Below are 13,914 nucleotides of genomic sequence, written 5' to 3'. Positions count from 1 at the left end.
CAATCACAAATACCAAAACCAACCTTGTTCTTGAAAAGAGAACCAAAAGACATTTTCATGAATGCTTTTAATCAAAAGATGAGTTTCTTATGGCAATCAAATATGGATATACAGTACATTATGGACCCATACGGACCCATACTCAACCGCAATGTATTGCACCTCATACATTTCAAAAATGGATAAGACGATAACAAGCAATCTCCATGTATACAAGATAACAATAGTGCACACAATAGACAATGAAGAATGGGAGATCCGATTTTACATGCACAACAAATGAGTGCACAATCACCATCTTTAATGACTTTATCTTTGCCATTACATAGAACAATAAGGAACTTCTACTTTATAAACACAAATAAACAAGGAAACAAAGCCCTCATCCTTAAACAAAAACAATAACTACAACACCTTTCCACTGAATCCACAAACATAACATGCGAAACTATAAATAAATACACAAAAAGAAAAGATACAGACAACATTTGCCTTGCAATATTTGTAGCAGAATATAACTACGATGATGGCAGAATTAAGAAGAGATAAAGACCAAGAATTCTAAGAGTTGTGAAGTTGAACATGGCAAAAGACCCATAGATTACTATTGCAAACAATTGCTAATGTATTACCCCTTTAAAAATGATGAGAATCGTGAACTATCAATACATGGACCTTGGCAAGAAGCTTACAATTCTTGACATGAAATTATTCTACAAAATAGAGGTTTGTATACACACAATGACAACAATAAATGAACAACACAAGAAAATGACATCCAACACACGAATAATAATGACACTGAGACAAATGAAAACCATGACTTAAAACAAAATGACTTCCCTACATACGACATTGCATTCAACATGAAAAGCATAAATCGAAAACTAGTAAACAATAAATTCATCGTTCTTGTTAAAAAACAAATCCTCATGCATAACGACATATTTTAAGATGGTTTGATCTATGAACATTAAAGAAAGACAATTGTTTGATGATGTCATGATACAAAAAATAATTCATCCATTAAAAAAAATATACTCATTCCTCACGGGTGGAGATGGCACAGGCAAAACATACCTTCTTCTGCTTATAGTGCAAGACTTGCTATGGTTTTACAATCAAAATCTTTCATGTATAGGTTATGAATTACTATGTGTTAATGTTAGCTTACATATGAAAAGCATCTTACAACATAAACGGACTCATTATACAGGTTGCAAATCTTCCACGCTTATGTTATTTGATACTCTCTCAAAGTGTGGCCCTCCTATGTCCTTCATGCAATAACCAAGCATACCGTGATAGCTATGTAGGTTCTTCTGCCTAAGCGCCCTGCACGTAATCATCCCCCCTACCAGCCTCTTCTTGTCCCAGCCAATGAACTTGGCAATCCCTTTGTTCAAAGCTTGAACACTCTCAGTGGTCGGCGATTCAGCAAACCATTTGGAGGTGTAAGTGAAACAATGACCCTCCCCTCTCAACTGAACACAAGCTTGAAATACAAAACTCACACAAGAATTTCTCCATAGCTGTGAGCAAAGAAACATCAACGTCTGCCCCTCCTACACTAATCGTCACACTCACTTCCAAGATTTTTGGACTGTTGCAACTTTCTTTCGGATCACTGGCTTGCCTCTACCCTTGCTTACGACCTGTGACTCACACCTGCATCAACCATGCCACAAAACTCAGTTTAAGTGCGTCAAAACAAGCAACATCAAAGATATTGTGGTAAACACAAACTGGTCTACGTCTTCAGTGTCTCCCCTCTTCTCCCCTACACCAGCTTCATTGACACCCTACATATCTGCTTCGACACCTCTTGTGAGGCGTTTGAGCTTCATAACGACATCCCATCTTGCCTTCTGCCACCCATCTTGCCTCTCGCCACCCTGCCTGGCTATAAAACCTCATCGCGATGCTCTCATGCAATTGCTCCACTATGGACACCACTCCACCACTTAAAACACCACTTCTTACATCGACTATCCGACACGTGGTGCACATGTAGGCAATTCTAGACTTTTCTAGTCCACCCTCCTCATGCGCCGCTAAACCTTAGGGCGGTTACACATAGGCGCCCACCCATCATAGGGGAAGGGCGAATGCCACAAAAAACGGGCCGACCATCAAGATGGGGAAGCACAAAATCAAGATTAGAACCTTCGAGCACCCAGTAGGATCTCATGAAGCCTTGACCACCATGCTAATTTCAGCTATGTTGAAAGAAATGTGCACACTTTTTCTTATGAGTTGTCCAGCTGGCGTGTAAACACACCCTCCCCATCGCCCATCCTCACTTGGGTGGACGTGGGCGGTGTGTAACCAGCGTTAGTCTAATTGAAAATAATCTCTAATTAAAGGCACGCACACCTCATACTATCCCAAGCACCCTCACCCTCCACTAATACTAATGCACCAATTAAACTCATGGGGGGTCCGAGTGGGGTTTACCCGCCCATGGGCAAGTTCAAAAAAGACCCGCTTTTAATCTTCCTTGTCACATTCTCATTCCTTGAGCTAATGAAGTTTTGCACTTTGCAGCTTCCCGAAATTTTTTGGATTGGAATGCATCAGTACAGACATTGGATCGACAGCTTTCCATGACAAAATCAGTCACAACCATGCTTTCCAGTCCAATTCCGCATTTTCAAGGAGACAGCAATCCCGATCCTTCTGCCTTCTCCAGTGTTTCCTTCCTTCTTGCTGGCTTCGATCCAGAATCTGAATGCCAGGTTCCCTCCTTGCTTGATGCTTCTCCATTTGCGAAATTTCAAAAAGCTCACGTCTTCTTATGCTGTAGTACGCGCTGCTGATTCCGTCCAGGGACAAGGTATTGGCTCGAGATGCAACTCACCACCTGCTGTTCTTTTTGTTCAGGTGGAAGAGTTATTAGAACAAAATGGCGGAGTTAATGTCGGGAAATATGATGCGGCCTGCACGCACGTAATTGTTTCTCGATCGCTGCTATATGTAAGTGTCCGTTTAGGCCTTGGTCTTGTCCTGTTTGTCTGTACATGCACGGCACTCATCAATGGTTTATGAAGCGCATAATTTGTTGAAACCGTGACAAATATCTTCACTTGGAACTTTTATTCTGGCTTCCGATTCAAGAAATGTATCAATTTGGTTTATTTTACACTCTGCATGTGACGGAGCCCAAGGAAAGGAACAATTTTCAATCGTTGGAACTTTACACACTAGTTTCTCCATAATATGACTTTTAACCATGCATTTTGGCGCAGGATGATCCGGTGTGTGCTGCTGCAAGAAAAGACGGGAAGTCACTTGTCACAGAGCTTTGGGTTTCAGATTCCTTGGCTATAGGTATCGCCACAGATACAAACAATGTAAGCTCTTTGGTTGCCTTTGGAGCATGTATTGCGGCTGCCCATGCAGTCATAGATTTGTGTGTATACTCCTTGATTATGGTAGTAGGTGTAGTGTCTGTGCGTTGCGTATCCCTTGAATTGGACAAGATAGAACCTAGTTTAGTGTGGAGTTTTACAACGATACCTCTATGGAAACATGCTACAGTCGTGATAGCTTCATTACGCATTGAGATCAATCACATTTTAAACAAGAGAGCTTCTGGTTGGAGACCGCATAAGGTTCTCTAATGGTGTCGTCTTGTATTTGGGGTCGGTTGAAGCTGAAAGGATGCAACACAAGATCCAAGTTATTCTTGCTCATGGTATCTTCTACTGTAGGCTTGCCTACACATGCCTGCACATGTAATCTGTCTTGGAATAACTGCAATCCACCATGCAAAAAAACTTCAATGCCACAGCAAAAAGAGAGTTTGCATGCAGAAAAGAAAAGAATTACAGCAAGCTATCTTCGTAATGAAAAGAAGCATGCAAATGCTGTTATTTCTAGACTTAGGCAGGGGAGTTTCTCTGAGGCAGGTCCCTGAACAAATTGTTTCCGCATTCGGCAGCCATTTTTTCATCTTCAATCCCTATTCAATAGAGTTTCAGCTAGATTAATCATGCGCGCATCAAAATAAAGCTTGCGTCTGAAGTTGTGGCTTCCTCAGTGACTCATGATCAGCTGCAAAGGAAGATTTTGAAGTAGTCACATTTTCCCTTTTGTTTTTTTCTGTGGGGATGGGGGGGAGGAGGCAGTGTGCGTGGGATGCATATGAAGATCACTGCATGTACCTTGTATGGAATGATACGAAATGTTTACTATGTTGCCATGTTCTCACAATATATCACAGATTTTTTGTATTAATACTATAGATTTGATGAAGCGCTGGTCCTTGTTTTACATTTGCTGCCACAGATGTTGATAGTGAGAATGTTGCCAAAGTAATAAATGGAATATTGCAGCAAAATGAGTGAAGCACCCTACCGAGTTACTTCCTTGACAGTTGCATAGACATTAGAGAAATTAGGATTTGATGGTCAGCAGTCACCAGGCTTGCTAGAGGTAATGCTTAGCGAGTGGCACCAGCTGGCAGGTCCATGGAACTATGTACAAAGGCTCTGTAGGGTCTGGTAAAGGTTGCTAGAAATCTAACCAGGCTGGCTACTTTTTCCTGCTACTCTCCTTTCTACAAACTCATTCCACTTGTAGTTTTCCACAAACTCAAGCCCTAGGTATTTGTGTGATGCAACCTTCTAGAGGTCCCCCTGTGAATGTGAAGGACATATGCTTGTTTTGTGGCCCAATCACCATGACTTTTGTCTCGGCAATGTTTACTTACCTGTCCAAGTGTTTTGAAGAATTTACCCTATGCATTTATGTGCCCCTGCAAGTCCTTTTTGTCTTTTGCAAAGAGAACCACTTCATTTGCGTGGATGAGCAAGAGAAAGGCATAACCCGCAATTTTGACTCCCTCTCCACTATGTGCACTAATCCATTCTTCTAATTCATCAATGAATAAACTGAAGAGAGTTGGTGAGGGGAACAACCTCGTTTCTCCCCTATGTTGCTGCTTATGATTATCTACTCCTTAGAGCTTGACGTACAAGTGGCTTACTAGTTCGGCTAGTACTTTCTCGTACAATTTGCAGCTTTTCTAATCTTTCCCACGTTTTTGAATGGGGTGCTATATCAAAGGATTTCTTGGGGTCCATAAAACAACAGTAGATGGCTTTCCTTCTATTCTTGGCCAGATGGTGTACTATTGGGTATTTGGACCGGAATCCTTATTGGAATGGTGCGCTTATTTCTTGTTCCTCTGCAATTGCTGATTTTCTGCCCAAGGATGTTTCCATATAGTTTAGCCAACAAAATGCTTACCATGATTGACTGTAGCTTTTTGCTACCTTATCGTCTTCTTTGTGGATCGACACTATCTTGTTGAGTTACCAGTTTATGGGGAATCCCATTTTATTAGTATAGTGATACATCATTTGACATCCTCTTCCAGCCCCTACTTTTCTCTTTATCCTCATCCATCGACAATGGGTCTTTCCCTTCCACTATTATGATGGTTGGCCTTGAGCCTATTTGTAATCCCTTGCCCGTATGATTGCATGGGCTTTAGTTTAGAGTACATGGCTATATCCTCACCCAAATGCATGAAGGGGTCTCCTCGTGATATGCTCCTATTGTGTTTGTAGATGGGGAATTGGGGGGGGGGGGAGCAAAATAACACGTTTCCAAGCAGATATTTCTTTGATCTGCTGCTACCTCTAGCCACATGTATTGCTTATGTGGGTCTTCTTTTATGACCCTGATTGTGTTCTACCAAGCTTTGCTAATGTAGCATGCTATCCCCATTCTCCTATGGAGTTTTTGTGTGTTCCATATCGATTTTCTTAAAAATCCTTGTACAAAGTGTTTGAGGAGGGGTATGTCTCTTTTGGAGGTATTACTAGAGGCCAAAGGCCATTGGTGTGGCATGTAAGAGGCGTGTGGAACCACGATTATGGTGCAACCGGTCAAATAGAATGAAATAGAGTACGGCGCAAGTATGGTGCAATTAGAGATATTGAACAGTAAGAAGAGATGAATGGGAGCACAAAGAAGAATCCTTTTCTAATGCTTGCAAAAGCAAAGACAAACAAGAGCTAAACTTGTTATAGGACCGTTGCTTAGATGGTGTAAACATCGCCTCTCCAAGAATCTCAATACATTGGCAAGCTCTTAGCTCAATCCTTTCTCCTCTCCCACTTTCCTCTTTGTTCTCGTACAACGATTTTCTCCCCTCACCACTCTCCTTCCCTTATCCCGATCAAACTGGAAGTCTTTCTTTTGAAGCCATGATTCTCCTTCCCCTCCATTGGTAGATGTCCCTCACAGTTGAACTCTTATCTTAGAGCTGTTATCCACTGCCTGACTCCTTGATGCTGACTATGCCATTGCGTCAGGAGTCTTGACCATCTTTAGGTGATGTTTTGGTTTCTACACTTGCACTAGCTCTTGGCAGCGTCATAACTCCTCCATATTGAGGATAGCATCTATGTGCAGACTCTGTTTCATCATGGTGGGCGAGAGACTACCTATTTCTCTGTTTCTCCAGTGTTCTGCACAACCAAGATCTGTCGCCAAAGATCTGGGACTGAGACTACGCTGATCATCGGTTTGTACCACATATAAGACTGATCATCAGCTTAGGCCAAGTTTGGTCATCGGCTTGCACCAAGTCTGGTCATCAGTCTGGCCAGAGATTGGTCAACAGTTTCCCCACCTCTATCAATTCACTATCTCGGTGAATAGGGTGCAAGGATGGGTGTGGAATTTGTGTTGGTTTTTTGTAAAGTTTGTGTAGTAATACTCTAACATAAAATTTAAAAGAAAATAAAAACAATATGGCAGCAATGGCGAGTGGCATGATAAAGCTGAATATGCAAATAGAAGTGCCTAATCAGGCAGAATAACACAATTTGTTGGAAGCAACATATCTGAAACCAAAAGCTTGCCGGATGCAATTACAAATATCAAAATCTGAAAATCAGCCCATAGGAGGAATGGATGGATCATCTCCTAGATAACCCATAGAGGGAGGAGCTCTGTCATGGTAGTTAACACAAGTGGGGGTGATTGGTTCTCTGTATCCGTCTTGGCTTTGCTTTCTAGTGTGTGGAAACAATGCATGCGGAACCAAAAAGCTTGCCGAATGCAATTACAAATATCAAAATCTAAAATCAGCCCATAGGAGGAATGTATGGACCATCTCCTGGCAAACCCATAGACGGAGGAGCTTTGGTCACGGTAATGGACACCGGTGGGGGTGATCGGTCCTTTGTATCCATCTCGGCTACACTTGCCAGTGTCTTGAGGATGTGTTGAAGCTCCTTTTCTTCATATTTTGCACATCCTCGCTTATATGTGGTTGCCTTCTTCTTGTTTCTGTTACTAGTGACCTCAATGGTAGTGAAAGCTGGTGTTTGGTTATCCACAGTAACGTGTAAAGTGGTGCACTTTGCACGAAGATTGGTCATGTCGTGGAAGTATGCCTTATAGAGAGAGAGTCGTATTAATGTCTGGGGGAGGCCTCACGGGCCTATGGGACAAAGAAGCAAAATGACAAGATGACTTACATCATCTGGATAAATCAGAGAGTCGAGGAGTGCACGTGGCATCTCAGCTTGATTATTATAACACACATTTCCATACTAAATCTATAATAGTAAAAGTGCCTTCACAACATACTAAATCTCCATACTAAATCTAGAATAGTAAAAGTGGCCTTCACAACATCAGTTTAAGACTGAGAGTCTTGGGGTTGAGATTTGAATTCTCTAATTAAAGGGATTCCATCTCAGTACACAGCCCATTTTCCAGCTTCAGGTGCATCTTTAACTTTGGTAAGCTCAATATTTCCTTTGATATCCAAATCCTTGTGCCTTTTAACTTCTTTGTTCTTCCTGCCTTCTCATTAAAAAACACCTGTACCTGCATTCCATTTTGAGAGACATAGCTGATATCATTTTCATCGCACTCCACTTGTGGTATTTCATTCTTGAGGCATGCAATCTTATCGTCTTTTGTGTTCCCCTCTTTGTCACGAAGGCAGTCATTGGGCAGCCCTCTGATGTGTAGTATTTTCTTATTATGCATTCTGGCCTGTTGCTCTTTTACCTCTCTATAGAGGTGTGCTTTGTTGAGTTTGCTGTTGGCAACAATGATCATCTCTTCCTTGACTGAGCTAACCTTATTGTTGATCATGTCCTTGACCTTGGAAACGAGCATTGGTGCTGGTGGAGATGTGTTGCATTTCTCCATTACTTCTGCAATAATTTCCTGCTTGCCTTTGCTCTCCATCTCATTCACCTTTTTGCTAAGAGCTGCAACAAGCAGCCTGAGCTCTGTAACTTCATGTTCCAGATTATAAATGTGTTCCTGAGGGTTTGATCCGATCCTTCGCTTGTAGGTCAGAGCATAGGGGCTGGGTTTTGCTGCAATAGTGGAATACGAGGGCTTGTTGGCTGGGGTGGGGAATTTCATATTGGCCTTCCTAAACTTGGAGGTTCTGTGCTGGACCTAACCCTCAGAGCTGGGCAAGGGATCAGCCCAGCCCAGCCCGGGGTGGCCTAAAAAGCTACTTGTGCCTGCAAACCCTTCTTGCGAACTTGTTTGCTGCTGATGGCCCGTGATACGCTGCGTTGCTGCTGGCGCTTACACGTGTGCCCATTGTACGGGCGCACCTACTGTACGGGTGAACCCCCTCGTGGGGTGTTGCTTGTTGGGCTTGCCAAGGGGGTTTGCTTGCTGGGCTTGCATGTGATGTGCAATGGAGAGAGAGAGAGAGAGAGAGAGAGAGAGAGAGAGAGAGAGAGAGAGAGAGAGAGAGAGAGAGAGTTTATTAAAGTCTTCGGAAGACCGATGGGTCTATGAGACTGTGAGAATCCTGATACATACAAACTGTGAGGGTGGAGCTACTAAACGCGCATCCACACCAATGCAGAATGCAAAAAGCTAGTGCTAAGTACTACATAGTCATGTCAGAGTGATTGACTACACATATGTATCATCATAATCATCATCATAGGTCATCCAGGTGGATGAGACAACGGAAGCATGAAGTCGGCGATAGAGTGTTGTCGGCTGCTCGTGGGTATGGCCTTGTGTCGTCTCTTGGTCATAGCTCTGCGCCTAACAAGGGCTAGAGTGACCCTTGTCGGACGAGCCCCGACTCTAAACAGTGAGGGGATATCCCCTAGTGTAATCTGTGCGTCAACCCTTTGTCTAAGCTGTCGTGTCACTCGCTTTGGATCCTGATCATGTCGAGGCCTCGTGGTATAGGGGTTCACATGCTCTGGCTGGAAGAACTTCGTGATCGAGCTCTGAGAAGAGTCTACCAAGGAGGAGATCTGCTCTTGTCTCTGTGGCCAAAGTAGACGCTCGCCGTGCCTGACTGCCTAATGGATGAAAGACGCCAAGCATCTTTGGTCTAGATAGGAGAGAAATTGACACAACACCCCATAATTGTTTCTGAAGAGGCAGTAGAAGCGTCCTTGGATCTCATAGTATACTGGGTACCTGAAATGCTAGTGCGCCTTCATGACGTCAAGAAAATTTTCGATGAGAGCACGGGTCCGCACAAAATTCAAATATTCACCCAGAAGAAGCGCATCGCGTTGCGACCCCAAAATGGCTCCAAAAATAGTTTCGCGATTGTCTATACTCAAGCAAACGTTGACTCATTGGCTCTTGATTGATCACAAAACGCAAAGCGTAACAAATTCATTAGGTTAACTGTAAGCTAATTACGGCAGGCAGCCCTAGGGGGAAGTTTGAGTTTTTTGAGCTCTCCTTGAGCCACTTCTCACAATCGTGGGCATTGATTTCAAGCAAATCTAATAGTGTGAAAAGCAAGGTGCAAAAGCATAGTTAAGCTTTTTATCAAAAGGATGGGAGAAAAGAATAGAAGTGCTTTTGTCATAAATCTATATAATTCATAACAAGCACATGGTTGTTAGCATTTTTTGTGTCTTCAAGCAACAATGGAGAGGTCTAGTTGCTTGCACTGTCTTCAACTAAGATTCTGAGGTAAGATTCTCTCCCAGTCGATATGCATTTGGTATTTTTTGTTTATAGATTTGGGTTGTGAGACAATTGAATGATTAGAGCTCTATGGGAATGATGTTGATCAATCTATCTATTTGTCTATCACTCCGTTCTTCACGTTAGCTACAATGGAGACACCAGGATGAGGTTGTTGGAAGCCGGCCAACCTCTAGCATTTCATGTTAAGCATATACAAGCAACCAAGATGGATTTGTGTTTAAGCAAGTGCTAGCACATAAGCGCAGCAAGGGCCTTGAAGAGATAAAGCCTAGCGTGGCATAGCCTTGGCATGTGAAGCTTTGGAGAGCCTCGCGATGACCTTGTGCTCTACTCTCACAAGTCTAAAAGCTTGACCTACTACAGTGATGAAACTCCCATTTTCCCGAGGTTGGAGAGGCACGTAATGATGGCTAACTGGAGAGTGAGAATATTACGTGCTCTACTTCGGACTTCCTCGAATGATAGTTGTCTTTTTGTGCTGTCTAGAGTCTTCTGAACGATCTAAGAATGTTGGAATCATCTGGCTCAAGGACACACGTAGATCCTCTCAGGGTCACATTGGCAAGTTTTCAGGATATCGTCTCTTAGCGTTCGACTACGATTACGATTATTGACATTCAGGTAATATGCAAGTTTCTTATCCATTCGCGAGGCTTATCCTCGGCGCTAATATTCTCGACGTTTATATTCTCGGCGTTATCTCTACACCCAAGGAAGGGCCCGTTCTCTCGGATTATAACTCTTTGGGGAAGGAAGTGCGCTGCCTCCCCGCCCACACACTGTGTGGTTATAATAAGTATATATTATATATTATAATATAAATATTTTCAATTACTCGCCATTTAGAATTTCTAATTTTCAATCTGAATTCTTACAAGATTGCTCTCATTTATTGCATGTTATCGATGCGAGGCAACAAGAAAATCCAAGGTGGATGCAAGATTGAAGGATGACTACACCTTTATTCATATGGTTGTAGTCCATTTGACTATATTGTAAAAACTGCAACGAGGATCAATTATTGTATCGCCTTATTCATGTATTTGTTGAACTTTAGCTTCCAAAATATGGAAATCACAAAATAAAAAATAAATCACCACCCCTGACATTTGCAGGTAGGATCGGGTCCTAACGGACCTTGTGTCGTGTCTCAAGTCAACTATTTTACTCATTCTCTTTTTGCCTTAAACAATTGATAAAATAGTAGGATTCAGCTTCAATTTCGAGCTAGTAGTTACTTGCTCCACGATTAAAAGACTACTTACCGCAAATCTAGTTATAGTTTCTATAGGTGAAAATTCTCCAATTAGGGAGTAAGGAGAAAAACGCTTTCAATCTTCCCTATTTGGAGCTGGGTACGGAATATTTACCCTTGCTACTGAGGTGGTGGTTTTTAATCATAGAAATGCAAGCACGCATATTTTGGGTTTCATCCAACCCCCCTAAAGTCGGAGATGGGATACTATATATTTGACTCCCTCTATTTTGCCAAACCCTAATCTCCCTTGCTTTCCTCCTCGCTTTCTTGAGTTTTTTTGGCAGCTTTAAACAATACGACCTTAAGAGTGCCTTACCTGTTGCCTTTGCTTGATTCGAGTCATAGCTCTGCTGTAGCGGACGCCCAAGGGCGACTTGAAGGCTTCCTCTTCTCCTCTCTTCCTTGTGTGTGGCAATCAATTCTGCCAGTAAGGTCGAATCTTGTCAGTTTTCTATGCGTGTCTATTTATTCTCGTCACATTGCATCTTCTATCTGTGTAAGCCATTCATCCGACTTAGATCGAGTTTCAGAGATTTCTCTGATGCGTTTTTCGTAACTCGTGCTTTGTACGCCTTTTCCAATATCTATTGATTTTGCTTGACGTCTAGATACATCCATGGGTTTGTATTTTTTGGATAGTGGGTAGGTTACCATCGTCATGGATTCAAAGCTATTTACCAATAGTTTATTGGCGTATTTTGTATGTCATCTACCTAGCATCACGGATTTGAAGCTGTTACTTAGGTTGGTGTGAAATTTGTAGCTATTTGAGGCGTTGCCCTAGGCCGAGCGTTGGCTTCATGAGTATGAAGTGACGTGGTATTCCGCGAGAAAGGTTTTGCGCGGCACACTCTTGTGTGATGGGCATATATCAAGTGGGCAGCTTAGGCCGCTGTCTTGCAGAGCATTGCATATGACAGTGAAAGCGGTCCTACAGTTCCATAATATGTTTCTTTCAATATGAGGGTGAACCACATCTGTTCTTTTCATACAGTGTCAAAGAATTGTTTTGATTGAACATGATTATTTTATATCATTGGAGTTCTGATTTTATCTACTGAAACCCTATAGGACTTTGACAGTATTAGATAGTTTGAATTAAAAAATCTAGCTTTGGCACGCAAGACCCTTGATTGCAAATTTAAATTAGCACGGTCCATTTTGAAGGCCTGAATATGTTTTTGTTTTTTTGTTCCATTTTGATGGCCTGAATATGTTTTTGTTTTTTTGGCAAAGGGGTTGTGTTTTATTTTACGCAGAGTCTTGGAGGTCGAAAGATAACCTAGGGGAACCTGTTGGCAAGAGGCCTCTCTCACACCCCCCCCCCCCCCCCCCCCCCCCCCCCCACACACACACACACACACACATTGTATGAGTCTATGACCTCCAGGAGCTGTGAAATGTCTTGTTTGAGGGGCCTGCAGGCAAGAGCTGTCGGCGGATGGAGGGAGTTGTAGGCGGGAGCAGAGGTAGCACGGCGGCGGGGGTGCTGCACAGCAGCGTGAGTGGAGGGAGGTGCTAGAGAGGCCGAGGGAGCAGCAGATGGGCGGAGGGAGCTTCAGGCGGATGGGACGGGTGCAAAGGCGGAGCAGCAGGGAGGGGTGGGGCAGAGCAACAGGGAGGGGAGGCGGAGCAGTAGGGAGGGGAGGCGGAGCAGCAGAGAAGGCTGATACCAAGAAATACATGGAGAAGAGAGAGAGAGAGAGAGAGAGAGAGAGAGAGAGAGGTTTCAACTTATTTTTAATGTTGATTAGGTGATCTACAGACCAGTTAGTGACCATAAGGGTATTCCTGGTTGTGGAATGCTTGTTGTGTGCTTAACAGGATATCAGGGTCAAGCTCGGCGGGACATTATGGTAATTGTTTTATTGTCTTTATGATTTCATGTTGATTGTTCTCATGTCAATCCATGTATTGGCTTGGATATGGTACTTTGCGTCTCCCTTAAATGTGAAATTATGGCTAGTTCTATCTTTGGTTTCTTGGTCATAGCTACAACTAAAAATGTGATAGATCCAAACATTTGAGATGACAGAAAATTTGGTCTTGTCCTTGTCTGCATCCAAATGTCTGCCTAAAACCATTGGCCTCCACATGAAAACACCCTACTCGCCTTGTGGCGCTTTTTATATAGTGTGCTGCTAATTTGAGGTCCATGATATTCTAAAAATTTGCTGCAACAAAATGCAACAATGTTTAGTAGCGTCAATGAGAATTACAAAAAGTTATGATGTAATATAGAAAGTAGCTTGCTTTTTACTCGCCTATTGATAGTGGGCTTGAAAAATATTGTGATGTTATAATTGTGACAATTCTGGTTCTACTTTTCTTGCCTAGGCACTATGATTTTTGATGGGGAATCTGGCAATATGCTGTTCTTGCAATGTTCAGAAACCAAGCTCCCATAAACACTTATTTCTTTCTGTATTCTCTTTGATAATTCATTCTTATGGCTGTTGTGAAAGTAAGATGGTCCTTGTTAGGTTGGGATGTGTCATCTATTCTGATTTTCTGCTCTTTCTTGAGTGTTTGAGAGTGGTAGATCTCATTGCTCTTTATGTGAACTTTTTCTTGTTATGGGTCCTTGTTTGAACTTGGCGGTGCTATAAACTTCGTTTGCAAAAAGGTTGTTTGCAAGTGTCACAAAGTACTTAACAACTAGGTGGTTCCTTTGAAATATGCAAACT

The 13,914-nt window shown here is 42.5% G+C and overlaps 1 protein-coding gene across 1 annotated transcript in view; it reads left to right on the top strand.

Moving 5' to 3' along the window:
• The first annotated feature begins 2,512 nt into the window (after window positions 1–2,512).
• LOC147895877 (transcription coactivator) overlaps window positions 2,513–13,914 on the top strand; it is a 33,819-nt gene continuing 22,417 nt past the window's right edge. Inside the window, exons 1-4 of the mRNA XM_087382761.1 lie at window positions 2,513–2,738; window positions 2,884–2,976; window positions 3,249–3,353; window positions 12,982–13,083. Of these exons, the coding sequence (XP_087238887.1) occupies window positions 2,607–2,738; window positions 2,884–2,976; window positions 3,249–3,353; window positions 12,982–13,083 (432 nt within the window). The 5' untranslated portion in view covers window positions 2,513–2,606. The remainder of the gene's footprint in view (window positions 2,739–2,883; window positions 2,977–3,248; window positions 3,354–12,981; window positions 13,084–13,914) is intronic.

The sequence above is a fragment of the Dipteris shenzhenensis genome, chromosome 12 (assembly GCF_047967505.1).
Source record: "Dipteris shenzhenensis isolate YYH24624 ecotype China chromosome 12, Dip_SZ_1.0, whole genome shotgun sequence".
NCBI lineage: Eukaryota > Viridiplantae > Streptophyta > Polypodiopsida > Gleicheniales > Dipteridaceae > Dipteris > Dipteris shenzhenensis.
The sequence above is the reverse complement of the archived record's forward strand: the minus strand, read 5'-3'. Positions and strand labels throughout refer to the sequence as shown.